Genomic DNA, 22,999 nt, shown 5'->3' with positions numbered 1-22,999 from the left:
CCGTGTTTCTTAACCTTGGCCAACTTGAGAATGCCAGCATCTCCCACCCAACTTCAACTGCCAGCTTCTCCCACCCAACCAGTACCTACCAGTTTGCTTCTGTGCTATTCAACAGGCTGGTTTGCTATATAACACTAAAACTCTTCCGTTTGTCTGTTTGTAACCTTCAACTGAGCGAAACAGTACATCTTAGGGCAATAGGGCTTAAATCAATGTGTCTCAAATGGGTTAACTTTAAGAATGCATCCATAATCTGTGACTCATCACTCCTGTGGGTTTGAAATCTAAAAGTTTGGGGCACGTCAGTATTGCTATGAGGCCACTCTGCCATAATCATGTGACCATCGCTTCTGATGCTCCACACCAGCTTCCCACAAGGAAAGTCAGTGGGGAAATAGGCAGGAAGTCAGAAGTCACTCCTGCTCCCACTTATTTTTCCAACCTGTGGTCATTTTGTTTCTCTCTTTAGGTAAGGAATTATCCCTACCAAGGGCCCATAGTCTAGTTACCTATAAAGTTCTACTGGCTACTTGAGATAGCTTTCAAACTTTCAAACTTTAATGGAATTTGTATGCCGCTCACTCCCTAGGGACTCTAAATGCTATAGCAATAGCACTTAGACTTATATACCACATTACTGTGTTTTGCAGCCCTCTCTAAGTGGTTTTACAGAGTCAGCATATTGCCCCCTTGGAAGGATGGAAGGCTGAATCAACCTTCAGCCAATGAGATTTGGATTGCCAAATTGCAGTCAGCCGGCAGTCAGCAGAAGTAGCCTGCAGTACTGCACTCTAACCACTACGCCACCTTGGCTCAGATATCAAATAACTCCCAAGCTACAAGTTTTGCTGGATCGTACCAATAAAGTTGGCATACTCCAGATTCCTTCAATGTAGCAATGCTATCTGTCAGGATCCCAGAAACATGTCTTCTCTATTATGGCGCCTGCCCTCTGGAATGAGGCTCCCCTGAGATCCAGGTTGTCCCCATCCTGATGGTGTTCTGGAGGGCCTTAAAGGACTCTTCCCCTAGTCCCATGATGGCGAATCTATGGCACGCATGCCACAGGTGGCACGCAGAGCCATATCTGCCGGCACGTGAGCTGTAACCTCCAGCGCGCATGCGTGTGCCAGCCAACTGATTTTCGGCCTTCTGGAGGGTTGGGGAGGCCGTTTTCACCCTCTCCAGGCTCCAGAAAAGCCTTCGGAACCTGGAGAGGCCGAAAAATGGGCCCAACGAGCAAATCGGAAGTTAGGAAACAATCAATTTCCGGTTTCCGGATGGCTGGGGGAGGCTGGGGGAAATCCTTTGGAGCCTGGGGAGGGCGAAAAACAGGCCCAATGGGCAAACTGGAAGTTTGTTTGTGGGGAGGCTTTGCATTATGGGTGCTGGCACACACGCGCACTATCGCGCACATGCCCTCACATTTTTGGCACCCAACAACAAAAAGGCTAGCCATCCCTGTCCTAGGCTTTGAGCTAAGATGAACAGAATCTCCTGTTCTGAATATGAAATATGTTGTGTTCACTAGATAGGCCATCTGTTTATTGCTATCCTTTGTATCCGGATTGCATATCTATTCTCTTTTTGTGCTACGAATATTCCACGGTTGATTGGGGTCAGGTGGCATCTAAGTCAAAATAATATAAATAGGCAACATTGCAAGCATTCACAAAACTAAGCCAGCAACACAACAGGTACAAACGAAATGTGAAATAAAAGAACATGTGGTCTAATACCAAAACCTGTGAAGAAGAGGTTAGCCAAGTCTCGGGTAATAAAGCTGTTTTCGGATAGGTGTTCTATGACAATATCTGTGACTCTTAGTCTGATTATCACAGTGAACGAGACAATTTAACCTGGGTTTAGGAGCCCATATTCTTGGCTTGCACAACAGATTCAGCATCAAATTAATTGAATGGGCCGGGTTCATCCCACACAGTAAGCCAGGGGTGTCCAAACCTGGGAATTTTAAGACTTGTGGACTTCAACTCCCAGAATTCCCCAGCAGCTGGGAAATTCTGGGAATTGACGTCCACAAGTCTTAAAGTTTCCAAGTTTGGACACCCCTGCACTAAGCCAAACCCCCCTCCCCCCAAAACCCCAACACATTTGAACATTAAGAATATTAAGACCGGGTCAATTTAATTAATGGCACAAAGTGGTGCCGTGGTCTAGAGGAGGAGTCCTCACCTCACACTCAGGAGGCTGTGAGTTCTAGGTAGCGGCAGATATTTCTCCCTCACACAATGAGTAAACTACCTATTGTGAACTCTGCCTTGGTGACAAGAAAGGCATCCGGCCAGTAAACACTCAGCTCCATTCACTTGCCCTGACTCCACCCCGGATGCAAGGGATTATGGGGAGTCATTAAAAGACCCCAAAAAAAGTTAATTAACGACATTTATTCCGGTATTTGCAATTCAACGGGATCTTCAGAGCCAAGATACAACTCTGAGGCGATCTACTCCTAACAGAGACCGCTAGGGAGGAAACACTGTGTGTGTGTGTGTGTGTGTGTGTGTGTGTACGCACACTCCTGTAAGCTCGTACCAAGTGTCTAGTACTTTGCAAATGCCAGCTTGGGGAGTGAAGAAAAGACAGCCAGGCGTTGTTAGCACATAGCATGCCTGTTCTTGACAGCTTGAGCTGTCTGTAGATTTCCTGACAGATGTAGTCACTGACACCCCGTCTTGCTTTCGGGGGAGTTTATACCAGGCTTGGGATGCTAAAAATGTTTATTTTCCTCAGCAACTGAAGACAGAAGGATATCTGTGGATGGAAGAGGCATTGCTGTCAAGGAGCCAGATGATATATAGAAAGTCAATTTAACTTCATTTGTTGATATTCGGGTGGGGTGGGGGTGGGGTGGGTAGAACCAGAGCCGGAATTACATTAACTTTTGTGGAACAGGTTTCACTCTTCGGGTAAGTCCCTTTAGCACAGAGAGTGAAGATGAGGGACATAAATGTTTAGTTGATGATGAGAAATAGATGAGAAACGAAAGCAGAGAGATGAAAAAGGGACCCAGGTGGATTGAAACCTGCTGCTTTTCTTCTTCTGTGTCACAAGTCTGTGTCACGGGGTCAGAAGGAAGATCACAGGACAGATAGTCCTTGACTTACAGGCAATTCATTTAGGGACCATTCGAAGATACAACAGCACTGAAAAAAAAAGTGACTTATGACTAGGGGTGGGTTTCAAATTTTTTAGCAAGGGGTTCTCTGCCCAGTTGTTGGGTGGATATGGCCATGGTGGGCATGGCCTAGCCAGCCTTCTGCACTATGGTGGGAGAGGGGCATTTGTGCCCTCCCCAGGCTCCGGACGCCTCTAGGAGGATGAAAATTGGTCTTTCCTGAGCTCTGGAGACCCTCTAGAGGCCAGAAATGGGCCTGTTTCCAGCCTTCATGAACTTCCGGTAGGCCCGTTTTTCGCCCTCCCCGACCCTCTGTGCATACCCTGCACTTACCTGCATCCAAAACAGGCCACGTGGGGACACCTGGGAAGGGAAGGGAGGGGCAGGGTGGGAGTGGCCAGCCAGTAGTGGGATTTGGGTGTTCTCTGAACTGCACAGAATCTTAGCTTGAGGTTCTCCCGAAGCCCTGTGAACCCCCAGCAGCTTATGAGAGCTTTTCACACTGTAGTATCCCCATGGTCATGTGATCAAAACTTGGACGCTTGGCAACTGACTCTTATTTATGATGGTTTCAGTGTCCTGAGGTCATGTAAATCCCTTTTGTGACCTTCTGACAAGCAAACTCAATGGGGAAGCCAGATTCGCTTAACAACCGCGTTACTAACTAAACAACTTCAGTGACTCACTTAACAACGGTGGCAACAAAGCTTGTAAAATGGGGAAACATTCACGTCACAATTATCTTGCTTAGCAATAGAAATGTTGGACTCAACAGTGGTCATAAGTCGAGGACTACATGCAATTGGGATCTACCAGGGCTAATAATGTGGAAATTATAACGCCATGAGTTGAGATTCTTCGGTTCCAACATGAATTATTCTGCCGCCAGTAAAGATAGCTTGGTTCCCCCCATACAAGCTGCCCATTTGTTTACTCCCAACCGGGAGAATTATAATCATAAGTCATCATCCAAGCAACCATAGCTGCTGGGAGTTTGTACGGGTTCAGGCATTCCTCTTACTAGGATTTTGCCCAGTTCAGCGAACCCCCAAATGCCACCCCTGGCCCCAGCCACTCCTCCCCTCCCAGGAGTTGCCATGTGGCCCGTTCATCATGCCAGGTAAGTAAAGGGCCCATGCGGAGACTCAGGGACGGTGGGAAAGGGCCTACCAGAGGTTTTGTAAGTCTAGAAATGGGCCTGTCTCCAGCCTCCAGAGGGCCTCCGGAGCCCAGGGGAAACAGTTTTCACCCTCCCGGAGGCTCGATGGAAGCCTCCGGAGCCTGGGGGGGGGGCAAAAAGTGCCCCACCCTCCATGGTGCAGGAGGCTGACTAGGCCATGCCCACCACGGCCTCACCCACTTAACAATGGGGCCGTGAACCTGTTGCTGCAATTTTTGAAGCCACCCCTGCATAAACCAGTATCCAGACAAATTAATAACCTCTAGTTGAGGACCCACTCATTGATTCTTGGATGTCATCAACCCCTTGGATGCTTCTGCTTCTCAGCTCTTACCTCTGAGAAGGAATGAGTTTTCCCATAAAGAGATGGTCTTCTCACATAGTTTCATTTCTATCAAAAGGAGGATCCCAAATAGCACTAAGCACAGTTAGTGAGAAACACTATGGACAACCCACAGCACTTTCATCATCATCAGTTTATGTCCCTACTTTTTCTCCACAATCTCAAGGTGCCTTTCTTTCACCCCACAATTTCAACCGCAGGTAGCAGGTTAGACTGAGGTATGATAATTGACCCGTAAGCACTCTGTGAATCTTCATGTCTGGAAATGGCCTTGAACTAGATCTCCTCCATCCTAGCGCAACACTTTTATAAGAATACATCTTGCATGCCAGATCTACCAAGTTTAGTTCCTGAGATCATCACATAAGGCTGGGGAAAAAAACCTGTTTTACTCTGACATGCCAGTTTTGATCAATTCATGCAAATTGAGCTATGAAGTGCTACCTTAGGATTGTGGCAGTTTTCAGTTCTGTCCACCATTTTGTTGTTTAATATGTTTCAATTAGTTATGGTTTCCTCTTTTCCTTCCTTCTTTTTTTCCCTTCTCCTCCCTTCCTTTCTTCCTTTTCCTCCCTCCCTCCCTCTCTCCCTTCTTTCTCCTCTGTCCCTCCTTCCTTTTCTTTCCCTTCTCTTCCTTTCCCTTTCTCTTTTCCCTAGTTAAATAGTTTGTATTGGGTGGCCACATAATCGCATGCATGCATGCATGAATGAGTAAGAAAATCTGTCACAGGGAACTTCATATATCCCAATAATCTCACTCTTTTTATATTATATTAGGACATTCCATTCAAACCTGTTTTAAAATCAACACATATCATGTAGAATGAAGAAGCTGATGTTGCTATTGTATCAAAACACACCCTCCAATCAGCTGAACAAGACTTAAATTTATAAATAGTAATAGCAATAGCAGTTAGACTTATATACCGCTTCATAGGGCTTTCAGCGCTCTCTAAGCGGTTTACAGAGTCAGCATATTGCCCCCAACAACAATCCAGGTCCTCATTTTACCCACCTCGGAAGGATGGAAGGCTGAGTCAACCTTGAGCCGGTGAGATTTGAACTGCCGAACTGCAGCTAGCAGTCAGCTGAAGTTGCCTGCAGTACTGCACCCTAACCACTGTGCCACCTCGGCTCTTTTCAGTAGATAGATGCCTACATAGATGCATAATGGGAGCAAACACAAACTGAGTTTTATACACAGGAGTTCCATTTGTTAGCTCTTTTGTTTAGTGATAAGGTAACAGCATTTCTTAACGTGTGCTGTTCTTCTCAAGACCATTTGAGAAGGTGCTGGCCAAATATCAGATGTGAATCCAGCAGGTTACGTACCCTGTGCAACCTACTTGCACTGCATTTAATAAACATGCATGATTAACTGTATACACTGCTTGATAGGTTGTGCCTCACTTTTTCTTGTATTTTTCAGATGGGAGCCTGAAACTCATTTGACAACCAGCATGTATAGCTAGAAGAACATGTGTTGCCCACATCCTACCCTATATCCACAGGTGATATCAAGGCTCAGTACTTTAATCAATGGAGCAGATGGAATACTTGGAAATATGGAGATGAATACGCTACTAAAATATTCTTGGCGGCCTCCGTCAGGAAAATGATAGGCATTTCTAAAGGGAAGAGGGAAAAGTCCCAAGAGATAATGAGATATCTACTGTAATAAGGGATCTATCTAATGTAGAATACATCTGTACGTATCAGCCCCATTCAGTGTATTTAAACCTGTTTCCCAAGGCATGCATACACATATATACCGTATTTTTCAGAGCATAAGTCTCACCTTTTTCCCTCAAAAAAGAGGGTTGAAAATCTGGATTTGTCTTATACACTGAATACAGCATTTTTTGGCCTCTCGAACCCCCCCCCCCTTGCAAAAATGGCCATGCATAGCCTTTAGGAGGCTTCCAGAGTGCTCCTGGGGGCTAGGGAGAGCAAAAATGAGGAAAAAACTGGCCGTTCTTGCTCATTTTTGCCCCCCCCAGCCCCCAGGAGCACTCTATAAGCCTCCTAAAGGCTATGCATGCCCCTTTTTTTGACAAAAAACAGACCTGTTTTTGTGAAAAATGGGCCATTTCTGGGAGGTCTGCAGAGTGAAAAAACGTCTTATACTCCAGTGCGTCTTATACTCTGAAAAATGTGGTGTGTGTGTATGTGTGTGTGTGCATGCACACGCGCGCACACCACACACACACACACACACACACACACACACACACACACACACACACACACACATATATATATATATATATATATATATATATATATATATATATAATTGGCTAGGTTCACACAGCATCTTAAATCTCAAAACTGGATTAACAAAACACAAGTTCTCCTTTGACGTGAAATGCTCTGTCCCCTCTCCCAGATAACCCTGATTATGACTTAATATGATGACTTCATTCAAACAATCTTATATAAAAGACAGACAGACAGACAGACACACACACACACACACACACCTCCCCCAATACTGAACCTCTGACTGCCCATTCTCATTTTAACCAGGGCTAATGTGTTGTATGAAACCAGCCTTCTGGTCACAGTAGACTGGTTTCCTAAAAAGTAGACCCTAGATGGACCCTTGAAAACCAGTCCTAGGAGAAAGAAGGATTAACCTGGATAAAGGGAGGTCAACAATATAAAGGAGAGTGACAATAAAGAGGAAGAGGGACCCACCCCCAGGGCAGAGTTAAAGGGTGGGGTGGCAGAATGGGGGTTAAGGAAGATGGGTTGATTAAGAAAGGAAGTTGGTGGGGACGCAAAGCATTCTGTTCAAAACAATGGTCATAATTTTGGGTTGCAAGCCAACCGATGAAAGCCATGGAAATAATTGGGTAAACCCATCTGCTGAAATACTATTATCCACTTCAACATCTCCCTTCTTGGGGATTACCATTGTAGGAAGTTAAAACCCACCCCTCTCCTAGAAAAATGAAATATCCTGGGAAATATTGAAAAGGCAGAATATTACATTTCCCTGGATCAGAAATGGAGAAACATATTTTTAGGTAGGAAACAGACTTACTCTTAATAGCCCCCACCTTTGTCAATGGGCCATTAAAGTGCCTGAGCCAGTCTATTCTACCTAACAAAGATTTCCCCCTTTCAGCTCCAGGGGGATGGGATTAAGGCATGATAGTCCTTTACCCATCTCACCACAGGGCACCTGGGAAGAAGCAATGCTCAACCAAACTTGGACTCAAAACACAACCTAGAGAGCTGCCCCTGCATGGCCCCATGGGAGTCTGACAACCAATCAGAATAAAAGCTCAAGATCAAAGGCCAGAGAGGGCATAAAACCAGGGACTTTCACCATCTCTGCCTCTTTTTCTTCTTCACCCAACATCTGGAAGGATGTGATTTCCCTTTTCTGTTCAGGACCTCAAGCCATGTGATCCTGTCCAACATTAAACCATCTTTCCAAGCAGCCTCCATGACGCCAGTGTCTTTTCCCCCACTTGGAGCTGAGCCCAGATGGACATTTTTTCCAACACCATGTTTGACACTGTTCCATGACACGTATCTTTAAAAAAAACGAAGTTGAGATCCACTTACAAAGTAGCCTGTTCCCAAGCTGGAAGGAGCGGAGCTCTGCAAGGAAATAGGGAGAAAAAAGATAGATAAATGAGAATTACCCCTCTGTGTGTATGCATGTTTCTCCCTTTTCCTGAAACCAATTCCAGTCCACCTCCCTTCTGCCTGGCTCTGTTACAAGAGCTCCCCCACCCCCCAGTCCCAACGTTGCCTTGACAAGCATCGTCTCTTGTCATTTTGCTAGTGAAACAAACATGTTCTCGTTGTTTAATTTCCTCTCCCATCCTTCTTCTCTCCCCCCCCCCTTTTCTTTTTTTAACATTTCTCAACGGCTCCATCGACAGAAACATGCTATTTACTGAAATTCCAGGCTCCGGCGGTGGGTGTAATTGCCAATTTATTTGACAGGCAGCTGGATAATGAATTAATGATGGCATTTCGGCCTATGCTGAGACTAAATAGACACACATCAACCAACCCCCATGACATGTTGCCATTGGTTGGCCTGGACTCCGGTGGCAAAGCTTTGTGGTGAGTGGGGGTACGGACGAGGTGGGCAGGAGGCAAGGCTGGTGAGAAGGGAGACCCCCAGATTGATGCGACTTCAAAAGCAAAACTTCCCCCATGGATTTTGATGGATGGATGTCATTTTTCCCCCCTGCTTCTTTCCCCATCCCACCCTTTCTTTCTCTTTGTAACAACACAAGATGGTTTGTCAATTTATTCCCCCAGTGTGTTAGCTTAGTTTATTTCCTAAAAGGGATGTGGTGGTAAGAAACAGCGATTTTTCTGCTTTCATACATTTGATTTTTGATACCTGACATCGAAAGTGTCTGGATGCAGAAGATCAATAATGAAAAACCAGCCTGCTCCCATAGGAATCTTCCCAATTAGAGAAATTTTTCCCCTAAGTTGTCCTTTTATATAAAACTCGGCTAGCATCAACTTATAAAGTGGAATTTTCACTTGTGGGCCCTTATTTTCGCGGTTCGTTCCAGCGCTTTGTTTTCACATGTTTTTGTGGTTTTTGCTAGCCTTATTTAGCCGATGTCTTAATAGGTTCTCCTCCTTCCAAAATGATCTTTTAAAAGGTGTCTATTGCATTTTTAAAGACTTTCAATACATGCCCAATTGTTTAGATCTTGGTTTAAAACAAATGTGATGCTTTTTAATTTGGGTTTTAATTATTTTAATCTTGGGATGGGTTTATTTTATCTTTTTTTTTTTTTTTTTTTTTGGCAGGAAAAGCAGAATAAAAGGATTTCAAGTAGAGAAAGGAAGAAATTCTCTCTTTCCTGCTGTGGACTTCTGTTTGGTACATTTCCTGAGGCCCATCGCCTAACAGCTTACAATTTTAACCATTGTTCTCCCAGCATAAAGAAGAATGAGGTGACTGTATCGGGACCTTCATTTTGGATATCATCAAAACTTGTAAGAAATGGCATAAGATCATCTGCTTGAGCAGTGAGGGGTGGGTTAGGGTTAGGGTTAGATGACTAGATGACCTACAAGGTCCCTTCCAACTCTGTTGTTCTGTAAAAGGAAGCTGATGTAGTTTTAACTGTCGTTCGGTAATTGGGTGCTGTGAAGATTGGGTGTATGTAACATCTGGCTCCCATTCTTTCAAACAGCCACATCCCCCCTCCCCTCTGGATTCACATGGCTGCTTTAAAGAGTTGCAGAGAGATGCTGGATGTGAGCTTTTGGAGGATTTTAGATACCTTTTTTGAGCCGAGCCCAAAATGCAGGATACCCAAGCTAAAATGCAGGATACATTGGCAACAAAAATCAGAACATCAAATACAAGCTGGACAGATACGACCTCGTAGATAACCCTCCCTCTGTCAAGGATCTAGTAGTACTCATCTCTAATGATCTAAGCACCAGAGCTCACTCTAACAGCATTGACAAAAAGGCACTAAGAGTTGTTAACCTAACCTTGTGAAGCTTCTTCTCTGGTAACATTGTACTGCAAACTCGGACATACAAAACCTTTGCCAGACCAATTCTCGAATAGAGCTCGTCTGCCTGGAATCCACACTGTATATCGGACAATAATGCAATTGAGTGGGTCCAGAAGTATTTCACGAGAAGAATACTCAATTCCTCTACTTGCAATAGAATCCCTTACGCCACCAGGCTCAAAATTTTGGGCTTGGACAACCTGGAACTATGCTGCCTATGGTCCGACCTAAGCATTGTACACAGAATTATCTGCTACAATGTCCTACCTGTCAACTGACTACGGACTACTTCAGGTTCACCCTCAATAATACACCAACAATAGATACAAACCCAAGGTAAATCGCTCCAAACTTGATTGCAGAAAATGCAACTTCAACAACAGTGGTCAACACCTGAAATGCTCTACTTGACTCTGTTGTTACATCTTCAAACCCCTATATTGTCTACTGTGGACCTCACCCCATTCCTAAGAGGTCAGTAAAGGGGCGTGCATAAGTGCACCAGCATGCCTACCGTCCCTGTCCTACTGTCTCCATTTATTTGTACCCATTTCCTTGTTCATGTCCATGTTCATACTTATCCCTGCTATCTCGTACATGTTGGACAAACTAAAATGAATGAATGAATGAATGAATGAATGAATGAATGTGCTTGTGGGATTTCCTATTTCCACTAAGCCTTTGTGTTTTAGGAAGAAGCTCATATTAGTTTTCTTTCATTTGCCATGATGCTATATTTTAATGTTATTATGTTTAAGCTAATTATTTAGCTCATTAGTTCCAGAAGGCCCTCTAAAATGGTGAATGTCAAGTTTTCCCCTACCTGGAATCTTTCTGATACATTTGAACTTGGGTTCGCCAATCTTCAGGCTAAATTTAGCTTTATAAGATTCTTATAATGGGTACCAGATGTGACTTTGAAGTACATGAAGAAGAGTCACTACCAAGACACTGGTCAGATAATTGATATATTATTCTGGTTTACCTTGTTAGTTCTGGTTGTGGTATAATTCTATAGAGTATTGTTGGACAGCCTGATTCATTATAGGCTATCCTGATTCACAGCCTCTCTTTCCCTGTATCATAGATCTATCTATCTACTTGCCTATCTATCCATGCATCTTTCTTTCTTTCTTTCTTTCTTTCTTTCTTTCTTTCTTTCTTTCTTTCTTTCTTTCTTTCTTTCTTTCTTTCTTTCTTTCTTTCTTTCTCCTGTCATTTACTATTTATCTACCATGTTTCCCCAAAAATATGACATGTCCTGAAAATAAGGCCATGCCACATTTTTGGGTGAACAAAAATGTAAGCCCTCCCCCAAAAATAAGCCCCCTGGACAACCACCACCCCTCCAGCCAGGGAGAGCGCCTCTCACCAACCTAGCGGTATCCCGAAGGTGCCAAGCTGTGGGAACGAGGGGGGGGGGCAAAGGCTTGCGTTACTTGGTGCCTTCAGGATACCACTAGGTCGATGAGCAGCGTTGTGCCCAGCTGGAGAGGGGGGTTGCTGGGGCAGCTGCTCTCTTGCGAGCGGGCTCCCGAAGAGCCAGGCACAGCCTCAGGCTGTGTTGCACTGTCGTAGCAGCAATACACAGCAGCCATGAGGTGACCACGCTCATGAGCAGCTGCCCGGCAACCCCCCTTTCCAGCTGGGCACAGCGCTATTCACTGACCTAGGGGTATCGCCAAGTCGCATGAGCGCCTGCTTGCCGCCCTATGGCTCCCATGGTTTGGCGCCTTCGGAATGCCCCTAGGTCAGTGAATGGGGCTCTGCATAGCTGGAGAGGGGGGTTGCACGAGCGGCTTTTCCGCTGCCTGCTCGCACAACTCCTAGGCTCACGATGCCCTTGCCTAACTCTCCCTGCAGAGCCAGGGCATCTCTGCTGCCGCCACCACCGCATGGCTTTTTCTGTGGCTTCCAAAGCATGGAGGTGGGATGCCGAGTCTTCTAAATCTTCTGCCAGATCTGCTGGCTGCTGGCTGCTGGCAGGCCACAATAGATATCCAATGGAGCATTCCCATTCCCATGGCATGGAGATAGCTTTTGCTCCCTGTTGTTGCTGCTCAGCACAACACACAATCCCCCTACACACACACACACACACACAAAATTGGGGGAAGGGGAGAAAAGACCTGCTTGAAATGGCCCCAAGGAGGGAAAACGAAGGATGATTGGATTCAGTAACTGAAAGGTTATCCTTGAATCAGTGTCATCATTAAGGTCAAAGGACTGCTCTCTCTCCAGTTGTGATCCTTGCCATGAAACTATCGGTCATTACACTTAAGACACATTTTGGCAAGGGGCAACCTTAGGAAGACCAGGCCTTTCAATAATTGAGTGAGTAGTCTAGAGATTTGTACAGAAAAACAATTCGAAGAAGTAACAGGTAGAATAAGAGGTCTTGGAAATTACAAGGAGTTTTCGAAATGGTGCAGCCGTGGTCTGAGTAAGTGATTTCCATGACTGAGAGATGAAAAGAAACACAGCGCAAGATGATGATAATGGATTTTGGTAAATTCCGTCTGTTCTGACCTAGGCTTCCCCAAAAAGTACGAAGCAGATTCCTGGTCCCGACAAAACCCCTTTTATTAAACAAATGTGAATTCCTCTCATTCACATTCAGCAAAGGCCTGGTAAACTGTCTTTTAAAGGTGAAGTTATGACCACAGACCTTATCTAGTTTGGAAAGCTGCCATGTGAATATTTTCCAAATGCAGTGCTGTGCAGGGAAAGACTCGGCACAGAGTCTCTGAGATTCATGGACACATCTTCACATTCCTGAAATGAACTAACAAACAGATGAACAAATTGTTTCCTGCAAAAGCCCACTCCCCTTTCACTCCTCTTTTATTTCCTACGGGATGGGCCATTTACCATTCACCTGTGGCTTTACCCCCAAGTCGACCCTGATTTCTTAGCTGTTCTTTTCTTCTGGCAGCTCTGCACATGTGTACGCTACGCTGGTACCTTCTGCTTTGCCGGGTGTGAATGAGCAAAATTCACAATAAATAAATAAAAGGGTTTTTAATTGGGACAGGGACAAGCTTCATGCTCTCGGGAAGGCTGGGTCAGAACAATATCAGGCATCTCCCTCCTTGACCACATCACAAATGACACCCTTCAACAACATTTTGGTATGGCACCAATTAGAGGGAAGATGAGAGAAGGCCAGCTCCTCTGGTATGGACATGTCCTGAGATCAGCACCTTCCACCATTGCCAAGACTGCCTACTAACTTGAAGTCAATGGTTGGCGACCTCGCAGGAATCCAAAACAAAGATGGCAAGACACCATCAACAAAGATATGCAAGCCACAGGCCTGCACCCTGAAGACACAGCTAACCATACAAAGTGGTGTTCAATGATCCGAAAAGTGGACCCTGCATTTGCGGGAATAAGCTAGGAAGAAGTGTACTTGTGTGTGGGTCCAAAGGCCACCGCACCAGCCTTTACTTCCTTGCTGTTGTTAGTTGCAAAGTCGTGTCCGACCCATCGCGACCCCATAGACAACGTTCCTCCAGACCTTCCTGTCCTCTACCATCCCCCAGAGTCCATTTAAGCTCACATCAACTGCTTCAGTGACTCCATCCAGCCACCTCATTCTCTTGTTGTCCCCTTCTTCTTTTTCCCTCAATCTTTCCCAGCATTAGTGAGTCCTTCCTTCTCATTAGGTGGCCAAAGAACTTGAGTTTCATCTTCAGGAACTGGCCTTCTAAGGCGCAGTCAGGGTTGATCTCCGTTAGGACTGCCCAGTTGGATCGCCTTGCAGTCCAAGGGACTCACAGGAGTCTTCTCCAGCACCATTGTTCAAAGGCCTCAATTCTTTGGTGCTCAGCCTTCCTTTCACAGCCATACATTGCAACTGGGAAAACCATAGTCTTGACTATATGCACTTTTGTTGGCAGTGTGATGTCTCTGCTTTTTAGTATGCTGTCTAAATTTGCCATAGATTTCCTCCCCAGAAACAAGCATCTTTTAATTTCTTGGCTGCAGTCCCCATCTGCGGTGATCTTAGGTGATTTACTCCCTACTTGCTCCCTGTTCAACCCCACATATATATCCAAATCCTGATCAGTATTTCATAGAGCATCTTAATTCAGAACAGGATGACTTAGATCTGTCGGCCTCTTTTAGAGGATGTGTCAGCTTGCGTTGAAGCCTTCTTATCTCATTGGTAAGCCCGTATGCTTTAGAAACCTCTAAATATCATCATCCAATTTGTCATCATTGTTGTCCCTCTCATCATTTTATAAGGAACTAAAAGCGTCAAAAGAAAAACCATCATCATCATCCTTCCAACACCTTACAGTAATAGTGGACAGAATTGCTGGCTCTTCCACACTGCATTTATACCCAGCTCTGATCACAATGAGCTTCTCCATAGGATCCCATGAGGTAGCTGGAGGGGAAACAAGCAGGGCTGCACTGGCGTAAATCAGACTTAATGGGAGGCAACATTAGAAGTAGCCCATTTCACTGGAAGTTCGGATGCTAATTAGCTTCCCTAATGCGTTAAGGGGATCAGGAAATATTCTCTGCACAGCACAGAGAGAGTCATCAGTGTAAGCCAATGAAGCAGAACCAGAAAGCTAGAACTTGAAATCTGCTCTAGGGTTGTGGGTTGTTAGTAGAGTGTGCCTTTTAAAAAAATATAAGCACCGGCTTATATTAAGTCCTGAACATTGCAGGGACGTTCTAGGCCTGTGATGGTGAACCTTTAACACGCATGCCATAGGTGGCACGCAGAGCCCTCTCTGCAGGCACGCGAGCCGTTGCCCCAGCTCAGCTCCACTGCGCATGCGAGCACGCCTCCTGTCAGCCAGCTGATTTTCGGGTCTCTGCCACACATGTGGGGGGGAGCACATGTTCCCTCTTCCCGCCCATTTTTGCTCCCAGGAGGCTGCAGAGAGGCTTACTAGGCCCAAAATGGAGTGCGGGATGTACCCCTCCCCTGTTTTTGCTTCCATGAGGCTGCAGGGAGGCCTACTACTTTTCTATCTATCTACAGTGATAGATGTGTTATTACAGTAGATACCTCATTATCTCTTGGGACTTTTCCCTCTTCCTTGTAGAAATTCCTATCATTTTCCTGACGAAGACCACAAAGGATATTTTAGTAGCTTAGGCACAAGTACTAGGGCAAAAATGGGCCACGGGGAGGCGGGGGTGCACATGCATGTGTGGGGAGCATGGGAGGATTGTGTGCGCATGGGCAGGATGCATAGGGGATGTTGCACATGCATTGCATGTGCATGGGGGTGGGGGTGCGCACGTGGTCGCGCAGACGTGCACCCATTATTGGAAGACAACAACAAGAAGGTTAGCCATCACTGTTCTAGGCTGCCCTTGATCAACCCAATTAGAAATACAAAGCTTCTTCATTTCCTGCAAACATACATATTTGTCCTCAGGGTTTAATAAAACCAGTGTAGTTAGGGATGGATGGATGAATAAATAAATAGATAGAGTGGTTTATATATCCAATATTGCTTTAATGTGTGTTCATCCTCAACTTCATCCCATGCAACCACATTCATCAGCGATAACTTTAGTTTTAGCAAAAAGTCTGAAAACCAGTGGCCAGCAGAGCTGGTAGCAGATTCGGACAATGAGGAGATTGGGGAGGAACATGGGCCAGTCCTGGAGTCTGGGGAAGGCTCTGATGAGGGCTCTGCGTCGGAGGCAGAGAGGAGGCCAGAGCCTTATGCCAGTTATCAGCTGCCTTCAAAGTCAGACATCAGTCAGGCAGATGAACAGCTGGAGCCAGTTCCCAGTGTGCACATGTGCAGAGTTGCCAGACGAAGGGAACAACTAAAGAACAGGGGTCGACTTGAGAGTAAGGCGACAATGAATGGCCCCTCCCAGTGGAAATAAAAGAGGAGCGAAAGGGGAGTGGACTTTGCAGGAGACAATTAGTTCGCTTCATTGTTTCGTGACACTCTGAGACTCCTTGGCAAGTTCTGCAGATATTGGCCTGGCAGCTCTCCAAGCCAGATAAGGTCTGTGACTGTAAATCCTCCCTGGAAAGACTTTGCTGGATGTGAATGAGCAGAATTCACAGTAAATGAATAAAAGGGTTTTTTTTGTCAGGACAAGGAGTTTGTTTCATGCTCTTGGGAAGCCTTGGTCAGAACACTCTTTCCTGGAGCTGCTGGCGCCCGTAATAAAGGAATCATTGCTTCAACTACAGGGGGTTTATCTGTAGAGTTTCTTTGGGGAAGCTGGATCAGAACAGATCTCTTGTACAAACCCCTGGCGTTTTCATAACAAGCCCCCCCCCCCCCTGTTTTCCTTGTTGCGTAAACTGTTGGCCAGTGTGCAGTCCCTTGCCTCTTCCCAAACGAAAACAAAACGGTTAACAGCAATGATGCTGTGACAGATTGGGATGCCCACAAGCAGAACGCAGAAAAGATCTTCTCGTGGAGATTCAGCTTCATAAATAACCACCAATCCATGAGAACGTTCTCAGGCCTCTTTGGCTGCAGGGCTGTTTCCAAAGGAAGAATGTTTTGAAGAGCGTTTTGCAGTGGGATGTGCAAAGCAACCGCCCCTTCTGCATTCAGGAGCTCATCAAGAACCCCAAAGAAATTATATCCTTCGGTTCTTGGGAAGTCTGCAGTTCCATTCCTGCATATATATTGTGAATTAAGCGAGAGGAGTCGCGAGGGTGAGGCGTCGTATTGGCGCTTATGTTTGCTCTGGCTATTGTTTATGCAGGTCTGACAGAATGAAGGAACAGTGGGTATCATTTCAATTTCTGATGTCAACATCAAATTACTTATTTAATTTCATGCCTGGTGAAGCATTGTATAGCTACATGCAGAAGCATTTCACTTCATTTGTTATGCTGTGTTTCGGCTGCCATTGGCTTGCCTTCCAACTGACAGCTTTAATTACAACATGGATTTGATTGTGCTGCTGAGGAATTAACATAATGCAACAAAGCATTTATGCACCCAGATTCAGATACTCAACATGCCCAAACACAAAACAAGGATGTGGAAGGAAAGGGGCGGGGGGGGGGAGAGGGAGAACTAAAACGGATACACAGGAGTCCCTTGTCAAATTCTCCTGTGTACACGGTGAGCTGTCCATCATTCATTAGACTGAAACCGTTCAACTGATCAAGTCAAGGTTATTCTGAAGAAGGCTGATTTGGAAGTGCGGGTGGGTGGTGGAACTTGGTGCCTCTCCAAAAGAAACAATTAGTATTATGGCTGCCATTTAATGCTGCACTTTGCAAACATGAGGTGTTCAGTTCAGTACCTGCCACTTCATATAAGATGTCTGATGTCTGTCTGTCTATCTCTATCAATCCTATTATCTGTCTGTCTGTCAGTCCTGTCTGTCTGTCAGTCCAGCCATCTATCTATCCATCCTACCCATTCTCTCTCACATCTACTTTCCTGTCTATCTGTCTCATCTATTATCTATCTCTCTATCATTCATTCATTCATTCATTCATTCATTCATTCATTCATTCATTCATTCATTCATTCATTCATTCATCTATCTAATTTAGCTAGCTATCTCAACCACAGGCAAAGTCAGTGTCTCAGACAGCCACATGGGGTCACAACTATCATCTTGACTTTTTGGACTCTCTCCCTCTTTCCCTCCCTCCCTTCCAACAATGACTGACACATGTCACCTAGGAGAGTTTATAGTAGTATAAGAACTTGAATCTGAAAATGCCAGTTGTTGCCCAAAATTAACCAGTACGTTATGGCCCTGCTCGACTTGTCTTCTGATGGCAATGAGGGGGGAAAAAACTAAATTCAGGGGCATCTAGGGATAATGGTCCTGGAGGCAGCCTCTGACGGTCTTTCTCCAGAGTCAGAAGCAAAGGAAAGTCCAACAGATTGTATAGTAGCAGGGAATCCCAAAATGCGGGGAAGCTTAACATAACGCCAGGAACATGGTTGCATTAAACCATCTCTGACAATTGCTGCAAAGCAGAGGACAAAGATGTGGTTGTGTAGTCATCCTGAGATGAGTTCGAAGACCCCGTATTCCTTTTTTTCACTAAAGATTATGTCCCTGAAACCAATAGATTTGTGAGGGAGAATAGCTCTTGCAGATTAAAGTTCTGTCACATATAAATTATACAGTTGTGTGATATTTTGCTTGCACCTAATAAATCAGTGACAAAGGCAGGTGGTGAATTGTGGTGTTTCCTCCAAAGCTGTCGCAAAGTTACAAACGCAGCCTGAAGCCGCCTGATTCTGCCTGCATTTTTTTTTTTTTAATTTGACTTAAGAAGGCTGAAATCCCACCATTCCCTTACTTGGTCTCGTAACTGAAATCAGCCTATGTAGGATTGCAGGAATCAAAGAGAAATTCTCCAAACGTTCTTTAGAAAAAATATCCCAAAGGTGTTTTTTTTTTTTTTTCCAAGAGGCAATTGGACTTTCTGGTTTTTCCTTGAAGATGTTTTGCTTCTCATCCAAGAAGCTTCTTCGGCTCTGACTGGTTGGTGGGGAACGGAAGGATGTTCTTGCAGACATCTGGTCATTTGCATCCTTTTAGCAGATCGTTAAGGCCTCTTGGAGGTTTATCTGTGTCATCAAAGTCGCCTGGTTGGTGCAAAAGGATGTAGATCCTTCTTGGAACTGTTGAAAGGCCTGTGCTATAGACTGGAGATAGATGATGTTGCATGCCGTGGCACGACAAAACCGCGCTAGACTAAAGCGCGCCCCATTAAACCGCGTCGCTGACGTCATCAACAGGGCGACAACAGCGAGCGCGGAGAAAGAAGGGCGCTTTAAATAGCGCTTTGAAAGCAAGCCGATTCAAGTTAAGGTAAGGGTTAGGTTTAGGGTTAGGGTTAGGTTTAGGGTTAGGTTTAGGGTTAGGTTTAGGGTTAGGTTTAGGGTTAGGGTTAGGTTAAGGGTTAGGGTTAGGTTTAGGGTTAGGTTAAGGGTTAGGGTTAGGTTTAGGGTTAGGTTTAGGATTAGGTTAAGGGTTAGGTTTAGGGTTAGGTTAAGGGTTAGGGTTAGGTTAAGGGTTAGGGTTAGGGTTAGGTTTAGGGTTAGGTTAAGGGTTAGGTTTAGGGTTAGGTTTAGGGTTAGGTTTAGGGTTAGGTTTAGGGTTAGGTTTAGGGTTAGGTTAAGGGTTAGGTTTAGGGGGGGTTAGGTTTAGGTTTAGGGGTTAATTTTAGGTTTAGCGTTTACAGCGTGCTTCTGTCTCTGCACTGTTGTCGCCCTGTGATGATGTCAGCTACACGGTTTCATCGAGCGCCCTTTAGTCGAACACGGTTTTGTGGTGGAACCGTTGTATGCCTCCCCCTCTGTTGAGAGAGGGCTGTTCAGTTTTGACACAGGTGACCTCTTTGACCCCTCTTTCAAGCCAGTGATCCTCTCTGTCCAAAATGTGGACTTTGCCGCAAAGGTGAAATCTAAAAAAAAAAAATTACTATCCGTTCTTTGGCCGTGGTTTGGTGGGCGTGGCTTGGTGGGGTCATGTGACTGGGTGGGCATGGCTATGTAGTCATGTAACTGGGGGATCAAAAGACAGAAACTCACTTTAACAATGTCCTGCTGGAGCAGGGTTGGACTAGATGACCTCCAGATCCCTACCAGACCTGGATTATCCTCTGAAGCTGCTTCTAGTGCCAGGGTTGTAGTCCTTCCTTCCTCTCTTTTTTCCCTCCCTCCCTCTCTCCTTTCCTTCCTTCCTTCCTTAGCAACCCGCCCCCCTATTTTTGCTGTGAGAAAAATGAAACCCACCCCCACCCCCATCCCTGAATTTCTGGAGAACCTGAAGTAAAAAAAAATGCTTAAAAGGTAAAAAAAAAAAAAAAAAAGTTCCAAAGATCAGCTGTGCGACGTGCAATTGTCGGAACGTTTTTTTTCTTTTACTTTATTTACTTTTTTTTTTTTACTACCTGTTTAAGAGCCGAGGTGGCGCAGTGGTTAGAGTGCAGTACTGCAGGCCACTTCAGCTGACTGCTAACTGCAGTTCGGTGGTTCAAATCTCACCGTCTCAGGGTTGACTCAGCCTTCCATCCTTCCGAGGTGGGTAAAATAAGGACCCAGACTGTGGGGGAATAATGCTGACTCTGTAAACCGCTTAGAGAGGCCTGAAAGCCCTATGAAGTGGTATATAAGTCGAACTGCTATTGCTATTGCTATTGCTACAAACCGGTAGCATTTCATTCCTGCTTTGCTGTCTTCAAAATAATGGTCTGTGTCTTTTAAATGCAGATGGACTGCTGAATCTAGTCCTGATGGGTTTAGAATAAATGTGTTTCCAACAGGAAAACACAGATCTCTGGAGGGGAGATGCTGTTCCATAAGGTATTATATCAAAGAATTCCTAGGTCCATTAAGAAGACACTTCTCGATGGAAGTGTCATCTGTACCAGTCCTGGTAGGGCAAGCAGAAACAACTGGAGACAGGTAGTCCTGTATATGTCCTGCTCCTATGCCATGTAGGATTATATAGGTGACAACTAGCAATTTGAATTGCACCAAGAACCCATTGGTAGTTGGTGGTCATCACTGAACTTCAAGATCTTCTAGAACAGGTGTGTCAAACTCAAGGCCCGGGGGGCGGATCTGGCCCACAGGGTGCTTAGATCTGGCTCACAGGGCCACCCTGGAAACAACATAGGAACAGACCACGGTGTCTCTGACAGTGAAAATAGAGCTCGAGAGGGCTGTATGCGGCCCCCATGAGCTCCATTTTCACTGGCAGAGGGTTGTAGAAAGGCACAACAGATGAAAACAGAGCTTGCAAGGATTGTAGGCAGCACTCCAGACTCTATTTTCCCTGGTAAGTGTTGCAGGAGGCCGTCGCAGCTGAAAACGAAGCCCGGGAGTCCATTTTCGCTGGCAGAGCGCTCAACCTACCACAGGTGTCTCCAACACGAGTGACGATGAGCTGGCCATGCCCACCCTGGCCACGCCCACCCCATCCCCCCGAGGTCATACATAACCCTGATGTGGCCCTCAATGAAATTGAGGTTGGAAAATACTGGCGTAAGTGGCTGGAAGAGATAAGTGAGCAAAGGATAGAGTTGAAGCCGGAATTGTTTCTCTTGGGAATCTTTGATGGGTAAATGGAGAAACAATTACAATACATAATATTACACATATTAACTGCAAGTAAAATAGCACATAACTGGAAACAAACAGATACTCCCCCAGAACAGATTATAAGAAGGAAAATCTATAGATGTACAGAAATGGATAGAATGTCTATGGAAATGAAGGAGAGGAAAGAAACCGAGTACTATCAAATTTGGAATAGATGGCATTCCTAGCTGGAGAGTAAATGCAAAACTTAAGGCATAAAGAGTAAATGTATAAATGTATAGAGCGTTTCTAAATAAGTATATAACTTAGGATAATGATATAGAAATAGAATTTTTTGTAAGTAGGATTGTTACGAAAAATGTGGATACCGATCAGGGGTGGATTTCTCGCCCCGTTCCAACCGGTTCGGTTGGAATGGGGCCGGCGGTGTCCTCGTGCACACGCGCGGAGCACGCATGCGTACTAGCGTCTGTGCGATGCTCCAGCTGCTCCTGGAGGATCGCACAGGCACTGTATGCATCCTGCGCATGCGTGGAAGCACAGAACTCGTCAAAACCGGGTAAGGCCAGTCGCCGTTCCCGGAAGTTACTTACTTCCGGGTTCGCCGACCAACCGGTTCGCAGGGACCGCCGTGAGCCGGTTGAAACCCACCCCTGATACCGATACGGAAAAGCTGTTACAAGTATAAATTTGTGTCTTGTGTTTTGTCTTTGAAATGTTGGAAAATTTAATAAATACTATTAAAAAATTTTTAATTCAGTTTGACACCCCTTTTCTAGAATCATTGTTTTGCTAGTTGCTTTTGGCAGAGTTGGGTTCCACTGAAATGAATTGTTTAGTGACTTGGCAATCCTTCTGCATCTATGGTTCCTGATGATAGACTGTGGCCAGTGAAGTGTATACCAATTGCCGACTATCTTTTATAATGCAGAATTGCAGGCTACATCTGCTGACTTCCAACTGCCAGCAGTTTGGCAGTTCGAGTCTCACCAGCTCAAGGTTGACTCAGCCTTCCATCCTTCCGAGGTCGGTAAAATGAGAACCCAGATTTTTTTTTTGGGGGGGGGGGGAATATGCTGACTCTATATACCACTTAGAGAGGGTTATGAAGCACTGTAAAGTGGTATATAAGTCTGTGCTATTGCTATTATTTTGCCAAGTATGATTAGACACATAAGGTGTTTGTCCCCAGTGCAGAAGCTCTCGGTATATATGCAAAGCAACAGAATAACAATAATACTATTGTTATTGTTCTTATCAACCTTATGAATATTATTGCTATTGTTCTTCACCTACAGATAGATAGAATCTTGCCAGACTAAAGCAACTAGCTGCATCACTATAGAGCTGGCTGGGGAATTCTGGGAGTTGAAGTCCAGACATCTTCAAGTAGCCAAGGTTGAGAAACACTGCTATAGATATACTCTGTGAATTGATAGGGAGTGGCCATCTTAACTCTCTTCCTGCCTACAAATTTTCCAAACTCCACTGGAATCAACCCCTTCCTTTAGGGACTCTAGACTACATTCCACTATAGCTACATTTGGACAATTATTCTATTCTAATTTCATGATAAACGATTTCATTACCATTACCTGCACCTATCAGATATCATTTCATATTATTTGTAGACTATGCGCTATCCAGAAATCTGACAGTATAGAAAGCTTTTAAATACATGAATGCATGCACACATCCACCATCTTGTCATTCCAAGCCCAACCTGATGCAGGCTTGTTAAAAATTCAACTGAAAGTATTAATTTAAAAGGGTAGCTTGGGG

The 22,999-nt window shown here is 45.0% G+C and overlaps 1 protein-coding gene across 1 annotated transcript in view; it reads right to left on the bottom strand.

Annotated features, from left to right (window-relative positions):
- Nucleotides 1–7,277: 7,277 nt before the first annotated feature.
- Nucleotides 7,278–22,999, bottom strand: part of LOC116507789 (autism susceptibility gene 2 protein-like) — a 497,199-nt gene continuing 481,477 nt past the window's right edge. Inside the window, exons 4-5 of the mRNA XM_032216120.1 lie at nt 8,239–8,274; nt 7,278–7,298 (exon numbers count right to left, since the gene is read on the bottom strand). Of these exons, the coding sequence (XP_032072011.1) occupies nt 7,278–7,298; nt 8,239–8,274 (57 nt within the window). The remainder of the gene's footprint in view (nt 7,299–8,238; nt 8,275–22,999) is intronic.

Source organism: Thamnophis elegans, chromosome 4 (genome assembly GCF_009769535.1).
Source record: "Thamnophis elegans isolate rThaEle1 chromosome 4, rThaEle1.pri, whole genome shotgun sequence".
In the NCBI taxonomy this organism is placed as follows: domain Eukaryota; kingdom Metazoa; phylum Chordata; class Lepidosauria; order Squamata; family Colubridae; genus Thamnophis; species Thamnophis elegans.
Note: the sequence above shows the minus strand (reverse complement) of the source record. Positions and strands in the feature narration are given on the sequence as shown.